Source organism: Thalassophryne amazonica, chromosome 12 (assembly GCF_902500255.1).
Source record: "Thalassophryne amazonica chromosome 12, fThaAma1.1, whole genome shotgun sequence".
NCBI classification, from domain to species: domain Eukaryota; kingdom Metazoa; phylum Chordata; class Actinopteri; order Batrachoidiformes; family Batrachoididae; genus Thalassophryne; species Thalassophryne amazonica.
Genome location: NC_047114.1, coordinates 51002951 through 51021326, shown reverse-complemented (window position 1 = coordinate 51021326; position 18376 = coordinate 51002951). Strand labels below are relative to the sequence as shown.

General features: G+C 39.9%; 1 protein-coding gene across 1 annotated transcript; it reads right to left on the bottom strand.

Moving 5' to 3' along the window:
• Positions 1-2379: 2379 nt before the first annotated feature.
• On the bottom strand, positions 2380-8518 carry fabp6 (fatty acid binding protein 6, ileal (gastrotropin)). Its single transcript, XM_034183291.1, has 4 exons — positions 8353-8518; positions 8050-8225; positions 7590-7679; positions 2380-2521 (listed from the first exon to the last, which is right to left on the bottom strand). The coding sequence occupies exons 1-4, from the start codon at positions 8417-8419 to the stop codon at positions 2471-2473; spliced, it is 384 nt and encodes a 127-aa protein (XP_034039182.1). The 5' UTR covers positions 8420-8518; the 3' UTR covers positions 2380-2470.
• Between the last annotated feature and the right edge of the window lie 9858 nt (positions 8519-18376).

The window sequence follows — 18376 nt, the reverse complement described above, 5'->3', positions numbered from 1 at the left end:
GGCCTGAGCCTGAACATCCTAATCAATTTCCTCTCATCTGAGAGTCACGGTTTGGATCTTCTTCCAGACCTTGGCAAAGTGGTGACACATCCAACTAACGTGTACTTACATACAGTTGTTTGAACTGATGGTCTTGCAATTTGAAGTTGTTTAGAAATGGCTCCAGGAGACCTCAACTTGTGTAAATCTACAGTTCTCCTTCAATCTTCACTGAGTTCCTTGGACTTTTGAGTATTGGTCAGTCCAACGAGTGCTGTCAAACACATCCTTTTTATGTTGGCAAAGAGAAACTATTAGCTGTATTTAATCATGATCACCAACGAGGAGTTAATATGCCTTGGCCTTGTCACGTTAAAATGCATTGTAGAACCTTCAGTGCCACTTACTATTAAAAGATTTAAGTGAATGTATGTATATATTTGAGCTTGTATGTATAATTTTGATCCTGTGTGGATTAGAGAAGACCCAAAATAAACTCGTGAACTCAATTCTAGTTTCTTAAAGTCATTAATGATATATGCTGTACAATCATTCCACCCTGGCCAAAGACATCATTAAAAGCCCAAAATTACCATGACATTCATGCGCATGACAAGTGTATGTGAACATCCAACCACAGCTGTACCTGTGGCCGATCTGGATTTGAAAACAAGGAATAGAAAAACCCAGATCACAGCCCCAGCGAAATTGCTGCTTCATTCTCTGCACAGAACACCATTACGAGACTAAATCTTTCCAGAGAATGCATAAACTGGTGGAGTGTGAGAGGCTCCATATCTGATGAAAGAAGTCTGAACTCACCCCTCTCTTAGAGTCAGAACCAGCTAAGCTAACATGCTAACCTCGGTTCAAGTGCTTATTAAATCATATTTCTCCAAAGGATTTGCTTTGGGGGACATTAAAAGTTATTAGCTGCTGATTTTCTCAGCAGTCGAGCTCAATGGAGCTTGTATTTTGAAATTACCATATATGGAGTAATAACAGGGTACTTCAAAACATTCTGCAACTTTGTCAGAAAGAAAAGTATCTGAAGGCTCAAGATGTGACCTTATTCTGTGAAGGGACCAAGGGAGTTTCCATGTTCTCCATGTTGACATGTGTGCTCTGGCTTCCTCCCACTTCCAAAGAGCTTCAGATTAGGTGCACTGGTGACTCTGAGTTGACCATAGATGTGAGTGAGAGCAAATATATGTGTCTGTCTATATGTAGCCCTGTGATGAACTGGCATCCTGTCCTGGGTGTACCCCACCTCTTGCCCTATGACTGCTTGGGATAGGCTCCAGCTCCCCCATAACATTGAATTGGAATAAGTGGGTATGGAAAATTAAGTCAACTCAAGTTTGGTTTGGGAGCATCCGCTGGTGTTGCGCTTCACCACAACTACAACACAGAACTGCTTTGTGTCCTCAACCTCCCAGGTAGGTAATCAGTCCATTCCCACATCTCTAAATGGAAAATTAATGGATAAATAATTCTTTGTCTTTAAGTAACTACTAAGTAGCACCAGAGAAAGTCTGGCTTCTCTTTACCTTACTGTATTTTCCGGATGATATGTTGAATCGGAGTATTTGTCACATCTGTCCAAAAATGGGCTAATTAATGATATTGCATGAACAGACAAAAATGTCATTGCAGAGTTAAATGTGTATGTTTACCTCATTAAATATAAATAAACTTTGTAATTGATTATGCATTTTTCAAATGTTGTAGCTAGCCTTACCTCAGGGTAGTTGACCTCCTCATTGCAGTTCTGGCTGTGCACAGTGCAAGCAAGTCAAATGCTGAGTAGTACAAAGGTTCTTCCCTCTATTCAAAAGTGTGATCTTTCAGTTTGAGAACATGACTTATTAATTTAGCTCATTCTCTAAGATGAAGCAGACCCTCCTCATTCAGATCTAGTTTTTTAATGACAGTTGAGATCCCGCTGATTGGTGCATTCCCACCACCTTCTGAGCCAGAGTGTGGATCAGACAGTAACTTGTTCAGTTCAGTTTACAGGAGCAGCATGCCACACATGTAGAGAGTGCCATCTTGTGGCTGGAGATGATAATGCACTATTTTTTGGCATATAAGTCACATCACAATTTGAGTCACTGGACCAGACAAACAAGTTGAGGAAAAAAAAGCACAACTTATAGTCTGGAAAATATGGCAGTTAAAATGAGAACACTGCACCACTGTAATGTCTTCTAATGTTTGAGCTGAGAAAACTCTATTATGACATTACCTATAGTGATAAAATTATTAAATGAGATTTCCAAGTGACACAACACTTTAAAGCTGCACCATTCATCAAAATTCTTACCATAATAATGATAAAATATACCAGACAAGACAGGTGCAGATGCACACATACTAGAAGGTATAGATCATGACAAGTTTTTAATGAAGTTATAATTTTACTTTATTGAGTACAGATGTTGTAGATCTGAGGTTGAAACTGTTACATATGTCAAAGGTCATTCAAGCTTTAGATCTTCTTGCTGGTTCTTTTCAGCATTACAGACCCAGTTTTGGAGGTCTGCAGACATGAAAAGAGAAAGAAAAAATATATAAATAAATAAGTACAAACTGTAATATTCTAGTTCCCAAATTTTTGTACATTTTGTGCACGTCGTACCAGTGTAGGCTCAAGAAAAACGACACATGCAGAATAATTTTCTAGTGATGGCTGTATGTATACACAAACCCAAATGCTTCTAATGATCGCAAATTCAGTTCAAAGAGTGTTAAATACTATTAAATTCAGTGCAACTACATTACTCCATTATTAGCATCTTTAAATTGCCTTCCTGCACACGTGGGAGCAGGCTAAAAGGATTTGTTGTTAATGTATGAAATTTTGAATGGCAGTGTTGTGATCTGTGCTGTTTATGTGCAAGTCTACACTGTGTCCTCAAGGTCAATAAAAGTCATTGAGCTCTTTTATTGAATTTATTGTTTTCTTATCACATTTGGTTGATCCTTTTAAATCAATCAGTGTTATCATTGTGTAAGTTTTCAAATTTAGACTGACACACTGCAGGTAATCATTAAAGATTTGTTTACATTGATGGACCAGATCAGTGGGAAAAGCATGTTTGTTTGGTCTATGTAATATACCATAATACTTACTTGTCTGTTACCATGCATGATGGAAATTAGGCGCAGGTGCTGCTTTTATGCTATCAATAAATTTGTGACTGAAGTTTAATTATAGCTTGAAATGAGCTTGTTTGTCCTTCTCTTTCTTTTCTAAAGCCTAGGTGTGTTATTCACCAAGGTTAGTTCTGTTTGTTATGGTGAGTAAAATTTTGAGGTACACTGTAATTTCCATCATGCATGGTAGCAGACAAGTATAAGGCTATACGCCCAACCATTGGGCAGATAAATATATTGTCCTACCTTATTCGCCCAACCGTTGGGCAGATAAGTCATACATTGAACGTTACATGCACAACCGTTGGGCAGATAAATATAATGTCTTATCTTATTCGCCCAACCGTGATCGTGTATTTGACACATTTTGTGCATCTAAACTACGTTTTTTACACCACTTTTTAAGGCTCTATTGCGGCGTATGTTTGACACATTTAATGGCACTGTTACTATGAAAACACTGCAATGGATGAAAACAGACAAACTTCATAAGCATTGTGAATGGAAGCCTGTTAACGATGACGAAACAGTTTTTGAACAAAATGCTGCTTGTTGGCTGTAAGATGGTTTTAGTTTGACACTGTTCCCTGGGTGTGATGAGCCAAACAGAACCGCTTTAGATCACAGCTCCTCCGTGGGCTGCGAACCCTCCCGCAGCTGGCGAGAAAATATCCGCCATTTTTTCCCTCCCGCGTTGAAACCGGAAGTGAGCTTACAAGCGCGCTCATTGGTCGGTTATGGTTGGGCGTATATGCTCGCGTATTTACTTTATTGAACCAACGGTCGGGCGTATAGCCACTCTCATATATATATATATATATATATATATATATATATATATCTCATTTGTGATCGTTACAAGTATGCAGTAAAACTCACCTAAACTGTCATCGTAAAAACCGGATATTCGCAGTCACCGGACAAAAGCAAAAGTCCCAATGCTTTTGTATGGTTTTCCATGTAATAAACACCATATATAACAGATTTTGTATAACAGATTTTTGCTCACATCGGACAAAACCATCCTGTCGGATCACAATGCATTTTCTTTACAAACCCCTCGCATGTACCGGACAGAGCAGCCTGGACGTGGCCAGTAACAGAGGTTCAACGCTGACTCTCGCCGATGGACTATATGCATGCATTAGTTCCACTTTCTACGTGTGATGGCACCGGAATGTCCGGTGCGGTCTCGTTATGCCCGATCCACTACAGCTGGCGCCGCAGAAGAGCAGCAGCCGTGGTCAGGCAAAGTTACCTCCATCGCTGGTTCCTCCAGGTGATCAGTGAGAGGGTTTGGTCGCTCACTTTGCTTCGCTCCAAAAAACCGGGACGAGGGGCAGGAATGGAGTAGTTGTTTCACTCAAAAAGAACGGGGACCGCTTCTTTTTTAACAAATGGTGCACCTGTGTGGTTGATGGCTGGATCACATCAGCAGGCAGAAAATGCAGAGAACAGACTCTGGTGTTACTCGTTACTACAAAATGATCCCTCCAAATATTTATGACCCATTTCCTTTGCTGCTAAGCATCTTTCGGGAAAGAGAAAAAACTAAAACGGAGTTACACCGCGCGGAAGCTGTACATTTGGGCACACAGCAGTGATAGCTCGATGTGCTATCCTCACTCCTCTGGAAAGAAAACTTGGTCTTCATCAATATCACGACGGATACACACAACCATAAAATATGAACAGTGACAAAAAAACAAAAAAACAAACTAGAAACGTAAATTGATTAAAGTTTTTGGATGACACAACAATCTGAGAATTTTTAACGGAAATACATCACATCTCTCCATGCATATAGCCCATTTAAGGAAAGTGGGTACCATTTTTCCTTGATTGTAATCAATTGCATTTTTTCAGCGAATATGATTGGTTAATTGTGTGACATATCAGGTGTATAATATCTGTGGAACAGTGGCCAAAGATGTATTACTCCGCGCCCTGACCGGTGTTCTGTTGAATGTCATTCCTGTCCTCTGCGCGCAACAGCACATGTGCAGTATTGTCGGGATGCAGAACTGTCAAGATGCACAATTCATCAGAACACCGGCTGTGCGCTGTGCTAGTTGTTAGCGCTGTTAGCTCAGAGTGAGAGAAAGTCACGTGCCGCCGCCACCACCACCACCAAAATGGGTGAATTTAAGCTATGGTACAAAAGTATTGATGTGGATTGGGGGAGGTGATGGTCTGTCTTGTGGTTAAAGCATTGGGCTTCAGACCAGGAGATCCTTGGTTCAAATCCCAGCCTGACCGGAAAATCACTGAGGGCCCTTGGGCAAAGTCCTTAATCCCCTAGTTGCTTCCGGTGTGTAGTGGGCACCTTGCATGGTAGCAGCCTGACATTGGGGTGAATGTGCGGCATTTGATGTGTAAAGCGCTTTCAGTGTCTCATGCAGATGGAAAAGTGATAACCACTTTTTTTATTAACGAGTAATCTAACGCGTTAATCTTTCCAAATCAGTAATCAGATTAAAGTTACTTCTCCAAGTCACTGTGTGTTACTATTATTTTTGCATTGTGGGTCAATAGCAGCATTAAACTTGGTCCATGGGCAGGGGGTCGGGGTTCGACTGCACTGCCCACTTTAAGCGAGCTGTGAGCTTTTCATCCGCGGTTTTCTGCAGCAGCTACGACTCGTCCTCACCTATTAAAGCACAGTGACAACAGCACACCTGCACTGAGCTTTACAAAGACATTGTATGCTTTTTTTCTCCTTTATTTAGAATTCTGATCTGAGCTGCTCCGTATCTGCTGCTAAAAACAGATGATCCTCCGTGTCAACAACTAACACTATTTTCCTCTCAGATGTGCCTAAACTCTCTTTCTGAGGACCATATGATGTGAAAACGCAATAAAACTTTCTTACCTGTAAAACTGGTCATGTTTTCTGCATAAATAAATGATATCCATTCTTTGTGCTCAAACGCCAAAGCAGGGGCGAATCCAGATGGAATGGGGGCGTGGGGCAGGGATGTGCCCCCCCCCCACAACACCCCTAGATTAGATTAAAGGTCCAGTTTTGAAGCCATTTTTTTTTTTACTATAACTACTAATACTACTTAAAATAATAATAATTTCGACAAGTAAAATGTTTAGAGAGAATTTAAATGTTAGAAAAATCTTAGAAAGAATTTAATAGTTACATTTATAAACAATGTAGGTTAGAAATTGCAAGTTTTACTGTTACAGTGCTGTCAACAGTTAAATATGAGGTCAAGAAAGAGGTCTTTATTTTACTTTTTATAAAACAAGTATTTATTTTCATTGAAGTCAAGAAAGGGTGACTATAAAGTAAGTTTTGGCAAAACAGGTATCATTGTCATTTTGAAGTGGCAGAGGGTTGTTGTCGGCAGCTGGGGAAAGTAACTAAAAAAGTAACTAGTAATCTAACTTAGTTACTTTTCCAATTGAGTAATCAGTAAAGTAACTAAGTTACTTTTTCAAGGAGTAATCAGTAATCAATAACTGGATTACTTTTTCAAAGTAACTGTGGCAACACTGGTGATTAGTCACTTTTACTTTTTCACTCCTGCCTCTCCCGTCATATTTTAGTAGTTTTTGCAGTGCGCCCGCTGATTACATTTCAATCATGGATCACATACGTTTGGCAGAAGTCTGCAAATATGACCAACTTTACAACATGGAGTCAGCAAAAGATGCTGAAATGACCCTCAATTCATGGAGGAAAATTACACGTACCATAACACTGGTTTAAAGTTTTATCATTATATAAAGAAGTGGAGCTCATTGAGGGCCAAATTAATCCAGAAAAACCCACTGTTCCTGCAGTAAATTGCAATAAGATGTGACGGATAATTTTTAAGAGTCACACGTACATCAATGTCATTGCATGACCACGGAGTTATGGAGCTGGAGAAGCATAAATCAGGTTTTAGGATTTTACTACACTGCAGCAGACTTAGAAAAAAGAGTGACTCGACTAAATGCAATCTTTTTAATGCACTTAATGCCTGGCGCTTATTTAAGGCAAGCGTTTAATTTTTCAGAAGACGTTTTGAGCCCGTCATTAAATGAGGCAGGTATTCAGGGTCAAGTAGTTAATCAAGGAAAGCCTAATGGGTGCTGGGGATTCCGTGTAGACTATTTGGAGCCTCCTTTCTGTAACTAATCTGTGACATACATATAACAGATTTTGTCCATTTTATACACGTAATGGATTTCGATTATGACAGACAAAATTCGCTGGCTCACCAAAATTAATTATATGCGAGTTTTATTGTGTAACATCATTGTCGATTTTAATGGTCCTGCTTGTTTTTAATGCTGTGTGATCTTTCATGTGATCTTATTTTAATTGCGAATGTTTTCCTTTGTGCTATTGTCTCTCTCTTGAGGTTGGTAAGTGTTTTGTAGCACTTGATGGAACGTGCTGTACAAGTAAATTGATGATTATAAGAAGTATTTCACAGTGACTGACAGTTTACCTCAACAAGTTTACCTCCGATGATCTCAACGATGTGTTCGTAGTTGGGGAACACTGTGGTCAGCTTGCCTCCCTCCATATTCACTGTGGCCTGGAAGCATGCAGATGAGAATAAGACAAGGAAAACAAAATCCCAGCAAACAGTCTTACATTCTTTGCTTTCTGTCCTCACCTTTCATGCATTATTGGCTTATTCTTATTCTGAACAATAAAAGAAAACAAAACTGATGGAAAACTGATTTGTAGTTGGATAAAAGAACCTGCATTATATTATATAAATATATCAACAGATTTTTACATGTTATTTTCAAAGATGTGAAATAATTACATTTTTCCCCAAAATGAACTCAGCTTTAAGGTAAAAAAAAATTTCGGAGTGACAGCTATGACACTGACCTGCATCTTTAGTGTTTGTGACTTTGATAACGCATCACTTTCAGAAGAACTTCATTAATTCCTACCTTGAATTTCTTTCCCCCAATGGTTTGCATGTCACATTCTTTGCCGATTATGAATGTATTGGTGACCTTGGCGTTGGCGGGGTAATATTGGGTCCAGGAGAAGTTATCACCATCCTGGGTCACCTCTGTGATTATCTTGTAGTCACGGCCCTTCTCAATAATCTCATCAGGGATACCTGAAGTAGGACAGTTGGAGGAGTGTTACATTTTTATAGCCTTATTCAAGATCAGAGTTGGTAGAAATGTAACATCTACTCATCCTTGGATCCCAAAAAGGCTTCAGACTGTATCAAGAGTTCTCACCAATCAGCTTGCAGAATTCTTCATATCCCTCCTGGGTTTCAGTTTCCCACCTTCCAGCAAAAGCCATTTTTATAAGTGGATTTGTTGTGGGTGGAGGAGTGCAAGCACAGCTGCTGTGGCAAGCTAAGGGAAGAACAAGGTACTGGGACTCTGACTCTCCCTGCTTATATACCGTAAACCTCTCACCGCCGAGTTCTCCTCCCTCATCTGCATGGGATGACGCGAGGGTGCAATTACAACTGAATATGATGACTGCAATAGGCGAAGAGGGACAGGGCAATAACCCGCGTAAGTCGGCAAGGAACATTTATTGAGTTCCCAAGCAGTGAGTAAAACGCTGACTGCTCATCAGGGTGAACTAGTGGACAACCACTAGGTCAACGAACTCTGCAGCAATGGCTTTATGGTTGAACCCTAGAATTTTACTGCTGTGGGTTACAAAATCAAATAGAGAGCTGCATTTTCCTGTCTATTCAAAGTAGTTTGTTATCTCTAAAACATAAAAGTTGCAGCTTGTAGAAAGTAAATATCAGAGTTCCTTGCTCAGAGACTATCATCTAAACAGCACCAGATATGATGAAACCTGATGATGATCTGTTTTATGTGACTTTATAGCAGATTCAGATGTGAATGGGTTGCAGATACTTATCTTGTTGAACAGAGTCCGAGAATATACTTTGGATATGTTCACTTTGCACACAGAGTTTCAATGGAGCATCATTTACAAGCTAGTATGTACGTTCAACTTATTATTGTTATATTATTATTTGTAAATTTAGCCATGAAAACAGCAAAAAGGTCATTTTAAGACACACATACACTTTGTGCAATGTGCAGTGGCACTTAAGAGGACCATGAAGCTGAAGTGAACACAAACAGAATGCATCTGGAAAATATTCAAAGCACTGCACTTTTTCCACATTTTGCAGGTTTATTCCAAAACGGAGTGAATTCATTTTCCCCCTCAAAATTCTACTCACAACACCCCATAATGACAACATGAAAAAAGTATTTTTGAAATTTCTGCAAATTTATTAAAGATAAGAAATCACATGTACATATGTACTGACAGACTTTTCCATGAAGCTTACAATTGAGCTTAGGTGCATCATGTATTCACTGATCATCCTTGAGATGTTTCTACAACTTAATTGGAGTCCATCTAGGGTAAATTCAGTTGCTTGTGTTAAAGTGGATCATCATCATCTTCATCTGCTACCCCGACTAGGGCATAAGCCACGAACAAGGGATCTACAAACATCCAGTCCTGGGCTTTCCACTGCAGTTGGTTCCAAGTGTACCCCATTCTTTTGGTGTCATCTTCAAAATTTCTGCGTTCATGGTTCTGGGTGTGACTGGATCGCATCTCTTTGTAGTCATGGTGGGGTTCGAACATCAGTTCCCTTGCACAGAAGACCAAGGCTTTACCAGGTCAGCCAAAGGGGAATTCCCCATTGGCTAAGCCAGTAGGAACATCTTTTCACTCTGGACTTCACCTTGTTGCATGAGCCATCCTCTGTTCCTCTTTCCTTGTAGATTTCAGGTGATCACTTGTTTGGTAGTGTTAAAGGCTGGTAATGTTGTTCGTGGATGATATGATGTTAAAGGGGGTTATAAATGACAATTTGGTTGGTTGACTTTATGATATGCCTGCAAAACAGAGCATCAGGAGCATCAGTCGAACACTTTACAGCTTGTGTCCTGGTTTGCACTGATATGTCTTGACACTTAAATAACAATGTGCATTCACGTACGTTCCAAATGGGCAGTCCCCATGATGTATGTTAGGACAGAGCATGAAAACAGAGCATGAAAACTAGCCATGAAAACAGCAAAAAGTTCATTTTAAGACACTTCCAAAACCTCCAAATTTGAGAAAAAACCTTTGTGTACATCCTCGTAAAGTATATTTAATTTTTTAGAGTTTCAGAAAACACATCATGTCTTTAAGCCACGAGGAAATTGGGGGACATTTATCAGATTTCCAATACAGTAGTGTTCAGAATAATAGTAGTGCTATGTGACTAAAAAGATTAATCCAGGTTTTGAGTATATTTATTATTGTTACATGGGAAACAAGGTACTAGTAGATTCAGTAGATTCTCACAAATCCAACAAGACCAAGCATTCATGATATGCACACTCTTAAGGCTATGAAATCGGGCTATTAGTAAAAAAAAGTAGAAAAGGGGGTGTTCACAATAATAGTAGTGTGGCATTCAGGCAGTGAGTTCGTCAATTTTGTGGAACAAACAGGTGTGAATCAGGTGGCCCCTATTTAAGGATGAAGCCAGCATCTGTTGAACATGCTTTTCTCTTTGAAAGCCTGAGGAAAATGGGACGTTCAAGACATTATTCAGAAGAACAGCGTAGTTTGATTAAAACGTTGATTGGAGAGGAGAAAACATATATGCAGGTGCACAAAATTATAGGCTGTTCATCTACAATGATCTCCAATGCTTTAAAATGGACAAAAAACAAACAAAAAAAAAACAGAGACGCATGGAAGAAAACGGAAAACAACCATCAAAATGGATAGAAGAATAACCAGAATGGCAAAGGCTCACCCATTGATCAGCTCCAGGATGATCAAAGACAGTCTGGAGTTACCTGTAAGTGCTGTGACAGTTAAAAGACACCTGTGTGAAGCTAATTTATTTGCAAGAATCCCCTACAAAGTCCCTCTGTTAAATAAAAGACATGCAGAAGAGGTTACAATCTGCCAAAGAACACATCAACTGGCCTAAAGAGAAATGGAGGAATATTTTGTGGACTGATGAGAGTAAAATTGTTCTTTTTGGTTCCAAGGGCCGCAGACATTTTGTGAGACGACCCCCAAACTCTGAATTCAAGCCACAGTTCACAGTGAAGACAGTGAAACATGGTGGTGCAAGCATCATGATATGGGCATGTTTCTCCTACTATGGTGTTGGGCCTATATATCGCATACCAGGTATAATGGATCAGTTTGGATATGTCAAAATACTTGAAGAGGTCATGTTGCTGAAGAGGACATGCCCTTGAAATGGGTGTTTCAACAAGACAATGACCCCAAGCACACTAGTAAATGAGCAAAATCTTGGTTCCAAACCAACAAAATTAATGCCTCGCAGATGTGAAGAAATCATGAAAAACTGTGGTTATACAACTAGATACTAGTTTAGTGATTCACAGGATTGCTAAAAAAGCAGTTTGAACATAATAGTTTTGAGTTTGTAGCGTCAACAGCAGATACTACTATTATTGTGAACACCCCCTTTTCTACTTTTTCGATTCCCGAACCCGAGTCAATGGCTCTGTAGGAGACTGTCTCTAACCGCTGTGCCACCTGATCGGGATAGACTGCTTTATTTTTATTGTATTAAGAACAATAAAACTGTAATGAATATAAAATACACAAAATTTCTGGAGGAAGATCTGCAAAAAATAAGAAACTTTGAATGACCCTAATTATCAACCCAAATCTATGTACTCTGTGCATATATAAATTCAACACACCTGTATTTGTCGCTGTTGAATGATCTCTGTACTCATGATGATACATGTTTGTAGCGAACTACAAGACAGTCTGCAGTCCACTTGGGTGATGGAAACACTTCGGTTGATGTGTGGTGGCACAAAGTCAAACTTGCTTGCAACAACAAGGCTACAGTACATCGCAGCCACTCGAATAAAAGAGTTACTGGATAATGTTGCTTGCACACATTGCTGGCTGAGAATTGTCCATTAAGACGCCGATGTGGTTGAAGCACCTCGGGCTTTAATTAACTGTTGAAAACTATTCAAAAACTGTGAATAGGTGAAAGCTTTTTATGATGCACTTAACTTTACACAATATAGCCATTTTTCCAAAGCACTGATCGTGTTTCTGCACCATGAAAAGTCAGCATGGCCTTGAAGTGCTTTATAGATACATAAAACATCATATTAGGTAACGTCCTATAAAAGACACCCACGAGCTCTCTCTCTGCACGCTCACACACAAGGTCACTATTTTGAAGTGCACAAATGCAGTTAAGAGGCCACGCTATTCATATCTACATGGTATCCTCCGCTGTAATAGCTTATACTTTTCACACCAGCTGTTTGTGTTGTGCTTTGTGACATGACAATGGGCTCAAATTGTTCCAGCATGTTTTTCCTCTGTCTTAAGTTCTTCCAATGTGCATTATTTGCCAAACAGACAAGTGTTGTGATCTCACAACGGAATTATCACTGACGAGGTATTACATATGCTCAGTTCAAAAGTATTTGGCCACTTGGTATTTCACACATTTGAATTTGTTCATGCCATTTTAAACACAAAAAATACAAAAACTACAAAAAATAATCCAAGATTATCTTCCTTAAACTCAAAGTAAATCTCGACAGTGATATAAATTAATTAAAAATATTAAAGCCAAGATGATGGGTTGCATAAGTAGTGGGTCACTTTGGTATAATACCTGTAAATCAGTTTTATTGACAGTTTTCTTCAGACAAGTATGGAAGCGTATTGCATTCACTGGTTAAAAAAAAATTTGACTGCTTATCTCATAATTATGAGAAAAGAGCTCATAATTATGAGAAAAGAGGGACAAAGCGGGGCTCACTCCCAGCTGGACGCATGTCAATCTGGGTGCCCTGCCTCACTGGAGGAGTTTCATTCATCCAGGAACAGTTCAGGGGAAAATCCACACTGTGTGTGCGCGTGGTGTGCAATCACAGTGCAGTGTCGGCATTACAAATTTGCCAATTTTTGATTATGACTCAGGAATTCTCTTGACCCTGAACTCGTAATTACGAGATCTTTTCTCATAATTACGAGTTCAGGATCTCGTATTTATGAGATCTTTTCTTGTAATTACGAGATCCTGATCTCGTAATTCCCGTAATCTTTCTCATAATTATGAGATCAGCAGCCTAATTTTTTTAATCCAGTGAATGCAGTACACTTCCATAGACAAGCCAGGGGATGGATAATGAACATTTCCAAGTCACTGAATATGTCTTGGACTTTATTTACATCAGTTAACAAAGAAATACAAACATGTGGCACTCTGTGATCCATCTGTATGGAGTAGCTAGCTCTCAAAAACTGACTGTGCAAGAAGGAAAACAGCGATGACAGCTTCATGACAAAGCGGTATAGAGGATCATGTTCTTAAAACAGAAGACCTGAAAGTTCAGCTACAATTTGCCAGAAGGTACATCTGAGATACAAGTCTAGATTTGATGTTTTGGTGAAAGAAAATCCTCCTCTACACCACTTCATCATGAAGCTGTATAACTCAGTCACTCATCTCCAACTGCTTACTCCAGTTAAGGGTCATGGGGGCGTTGGAGCCTATCCTAGCAGTCATAGGGCGTGAGGCCGAGAAGACCCCCGGACAGGACGCCAGTCCATTGCAGGGCCACATATATTCAAACAAACACACTCACACCTGCGGACAAGTTAAAGTTTCCACTTCACCTAACCTGCATGTCTTTGGATGTGGGAGGAAGCCGGAGCACCCAGACAGAACCCACGCAAACACAAGGAAAACATGCAAACTCCACACAGAAAGGCCACAGGTGGGAATTGAACCCATGACCTTTTTGCTGTGACGTAACAGTGCTAACCACCAAGCCACTGTGCTGTATCAAAGCTGGGGATACAAAATACAAAACATGCACGATGCACTATACCTCCAATCACAGCCACAAAAGCCTATAACTTCTTCTGGGTTGGCTGGGTGTCTTGGTGGCTTTCCTCACTGCTTTCCTTCTTGCACAGTGACTCAGTTTTTGAGAACGCTACACAGATTTACCTCTTCATAACTGATGTAAATAAAGTCCAAGACATATTCAGTGACTTGGAAATGTACATGTATCCATCCCCTGACTTGTCTGAAGAAAACTGGCAATAAAACTGATTATTTACAGGTATTAAAGCGTTCCATTACTTATGCACCCAATCATATTGGCTTTTGTATTTTTAATTAATGTATATCAAGCTGTAGAGAACTGATTTGAGTTTGAGTTTAAGGATGATAATTTTATACATTTTTATTTTTGTAGTTCTAAAATGTGACATACCAAGTGACCAAATACTTTTGGACTTAACTGTATCTTCCCAAGGGAGGGGTGTGTGTGTGTTGGGGTGAGGATCATTTGATTGGACATACAACAAAAGAAAGCACCCAAACTTGAGGAAACCCTGAAGTTGGAATCAAGTTAGAAAAATATTCTTCATGTTGCATTTTCAAATTGCAGTTATTCGACTGTACTATACTTCAACTTTTCCTCAACTTTTAGGTATTAACCAAGCGGCAACACTGGAGCCTGAATTCTGAGATGGTCAAGTAAGATACATATAGAACCTGGTTTGCTCCCCCCCATCCCCCCCGAATCTTAACAGCACTATTTGGATTTAAGCTGGATTCTTTTCATCTCCGAGAGGTGGGTTTACACAGATTTGAGCCCAATTTGCTGAGGTCTGAACACAAATATGGCTTGACACCAGCTAGCTCGGGATCATGAAGTCATACTTCTGGATTCACTGGGTTAGCATTTGGGTTGTGTGCAAACTCTCACCAAAATTCTGAAGTTTACTTGTCTAACCTTTGTATAGCATCTTGTTCGTCTTTGGTAGTACTTGGTGATGGCCTCAAAATAATACAGATAGTACAAAATACAAAATAAGTTGGGCAGAATGTATCAAAATCAGAACGTATTCGAGGACATCACTGCCGTGCTCGCAAAGCATGGGTACAAGAAGACAGCAAGCCAGTGCTGTTGCAAGATACAGAACCTCAAGGAAAAATACAAATAGGTGATGGACCACAATGCAAGAAGTGGAAGAATTCAGCTTGAGCCGGACTGAGTTTGGACACGTGTGTAAGATGAGCCTGACTTGAAAAACATGTCTGTACACTATCTGAAAAAATAGCAATCTGAATAAAATCGAATGTGAGTGAGATTGCCAACCTCAATCTTAAGACGGTCTACATTGTGAATCGGGTCTATAAAAGACATCCTTTCCACAAAGAAATCTACTAATTGAGATCAATAGCTATTATTATTTTATTTTATTCTATTTAATATGGACATAACATTCACATTGGACAAACCAGATGCAATGTTTTAAGTGTTACAGCAAAATATGCTAATTTTCAACACCTGTCTATAGAGGGCATTTAGAATTAACACAATACAAAATTTACACATTTGCACCTACTAGTATATATGATACATTTCATTTTATACATCACCATGTGCACAGTTCTGTCCTGATTTTAGCCACAGTTTCACACACCTATTAAAGGTGGTCATATCAGTCTGCAGTTTTAAATGTGTGGGGAGTGAGTTCCACAGTCGGGCTCTAGCAGAGGAGAAGCTGGACTGTCCAAAAGATTTTGTGATTGGTTAAGATTCTGAGTTCATAATCTCAAATAACATGGTCACAACCCTGCGCAAAGCATTATTGTACGACTGCAATTGGGCAGCACAGTCTCGTTTGAGGCATTGACGCATTTGATCCAATAACCCTACATCCAAGGACATTCCTCATATGTTCTCATCAGAAACAGGGCACTTTCTCTGACTTTTTGGGCAAATTACACAGCAAACAAAGTGAAAATGCAAAGAAAATGTGAAAATGTGGTAGAAAGTGGACATGTGTTGCGGTTTGTTCATGACCCGGAACTCAAACATGTCGAGGCGGTTGTGCAGGCGAGAAAACACAGGGCCGGCCCAAGCCTTTATGGGGCCTTAAGCAGAATTTCATTTGGGGGCCCCCCTACCATCACCTCAGCACCAGGTGCCTCATTATTCCATAGGCTACACTGTTATGTGTGTAACGTACCCATAATCATTAGCATTATTTGTAATTATCTTACATCATACAGGTGTCATTCTTGTTTTTAACCTTAAAGGGGTAGCAAACTCATAAATATGTTTTAATTAACTTCTACATACAGAGTGATGTATAAGTATGGCTCATTAATTTAACTATTTGAAAGTAACATCAGCAGGCAGGAGACTGCATTTATAGTAAACACGTTAAATTTCTTTCAGATGTGCAATGGTGTGCAAAATGTTCAATATCCAAATACAAAATAGAATCAAATGACATTCACATTATCTTACAGAAAAATAAAGTTGTAATCAAAATTAAATACTTAAATAATACAATACTTAAATAATCTCCAAAATGAACATAGAAATCCACAACATAACAACGTGTGTGCATAGCAATGCACAAACATTGTACTGTGGGCTACTGCTTTAACTTTGGCCTGCAAACCACTGAGAGCTGAGCTACTTTTCCCCACTTTTTGCACCAAATTAATCTGAGGAGTTGATCTGCCCTGCTGTTTAACTCTAAGTTTTTCTTCGTAAGGAAGACTATCAAATGGCTTCGCCAAAATCCGGTCCACAACATTCAAATTGTCTGCCATTATGTGCAGCTTGCTACCTAGCTAGCTCACTAGCTGGAACTGGCGCAAGGCTAGTGTGAAATTTGTCCGCCTGTGAGAGCTTTGTGACGGTGGAGAAGCTCAGCAGCACCCGCTGCTCGGTAGGGACAGAAACTGCGATAGAAGTCAGAAAGAGTGATAGAAGTCAGTCTCCAAACACAAGCAGCTACAAAAAAAAAAAAAAACAACAACAAAAAACACCAGAAATAGAAGCTTGATTTGTCGCTTTTTTTTTTAAACAAAAAAAAATGCCGCTAACAGGATTAGGAAAGTCTCCGGTTCAACTCAGAACAGAATGAAAATGCTCCAACGGATGTTTACATCAAAAGATCGCTGATTCGCTCATTTCGCTGTCAATCACAAAGGGATTCAGCCTCAGACAGATCATCCAATCATCATGCAGAATCTGAGCGTCCAGGCCAGCCGAGGCCAGCCCACTGCCCCATAGACCCCAGACACGCTGAGCGTCCGATGGGCGGGACAAAGCCCAGCATTTATCCAATGACTCGTCTCGTTTCGCTGCATGCTTTGTGTCGCTATTGAACTCTGTGGACCTTTAAAGCATTGTGAAGCTGCGGGTTTGAGTGAGAGGAAAGCAGCGTCGTTACCAGTGATAAGAAGCTGATTCTGAACAAAAGCTGAGCGCGTTGTAGCGCATATTTAGTCAATGACACGTACACACAACAGGATATATTTGATCACTTATTTTTTGACATTTTAGGGGAAGCTGAGCTTCCCTTGCAGTCTTAGAGCAATCGCCTCTGACTTTAAGACACCTAAAGCACTACACTAAACGAACGGAGCATTTTGCAAATAATGACAACAAAAATTGTAATATTGGACATGCAAACCTACCTTTGTCTTGTTTTTTCTCGTGTTCCAACTTCTTTTTTCTTTTCTCCGCTCCAGAGGGATAATTTCTTTTCTGAGACCTGACTTGCACTCACTTGTTCCTCATGATTAGTCATTGACCACCTGACCCAAGCGGTGCATCTAAATTTGCCAAACGGTGGCAGCAGCCAACAGGAGGCATCAATTAACCTAGTATTGGTATTTTGTCAAAATGAATTTATTTTTTTCGGGTGTAATACAATTTCATTTAAATTATTCAATATAATTTTAATTATAACATCTCGGTGCTCTCGGGGCCCCCTGGTGGTGTGGAGGCCCTAAGCGACTGCGTAGTTGGCGTATGCCTTGGGCCGGCTCTGAGAAAACACATCTGCTCTGGCTAGGTGTGTGGGCTAACACTTACCGACACGACCTCTTCCATTTGCCTCGTCTTCCCTTCTCCAGTGGGAACCGAAAAAAACCTTATCTTTTCGCGACTGCTTCGTTGATTGCAGCTGAAAAGGAAAAACAGTACATCATCTTTCCGTGTGAAGTGATGCTGTGTTTGTGTTGCGCAATGACAATGCCTGTCCCCAGAAGAGGTCAAATCCCGCGATATCACGTAGGGGTTCAAACGAGGCTGCGCTGCCCTATTGAAGCAGACAATTTTTCTTTGCTTCTATGAACATATACAGTAGTGTGCAGAATAATAGTAGTGCTATGTGACTAAAAAGATTAATCCAGGTTTTGAGTAT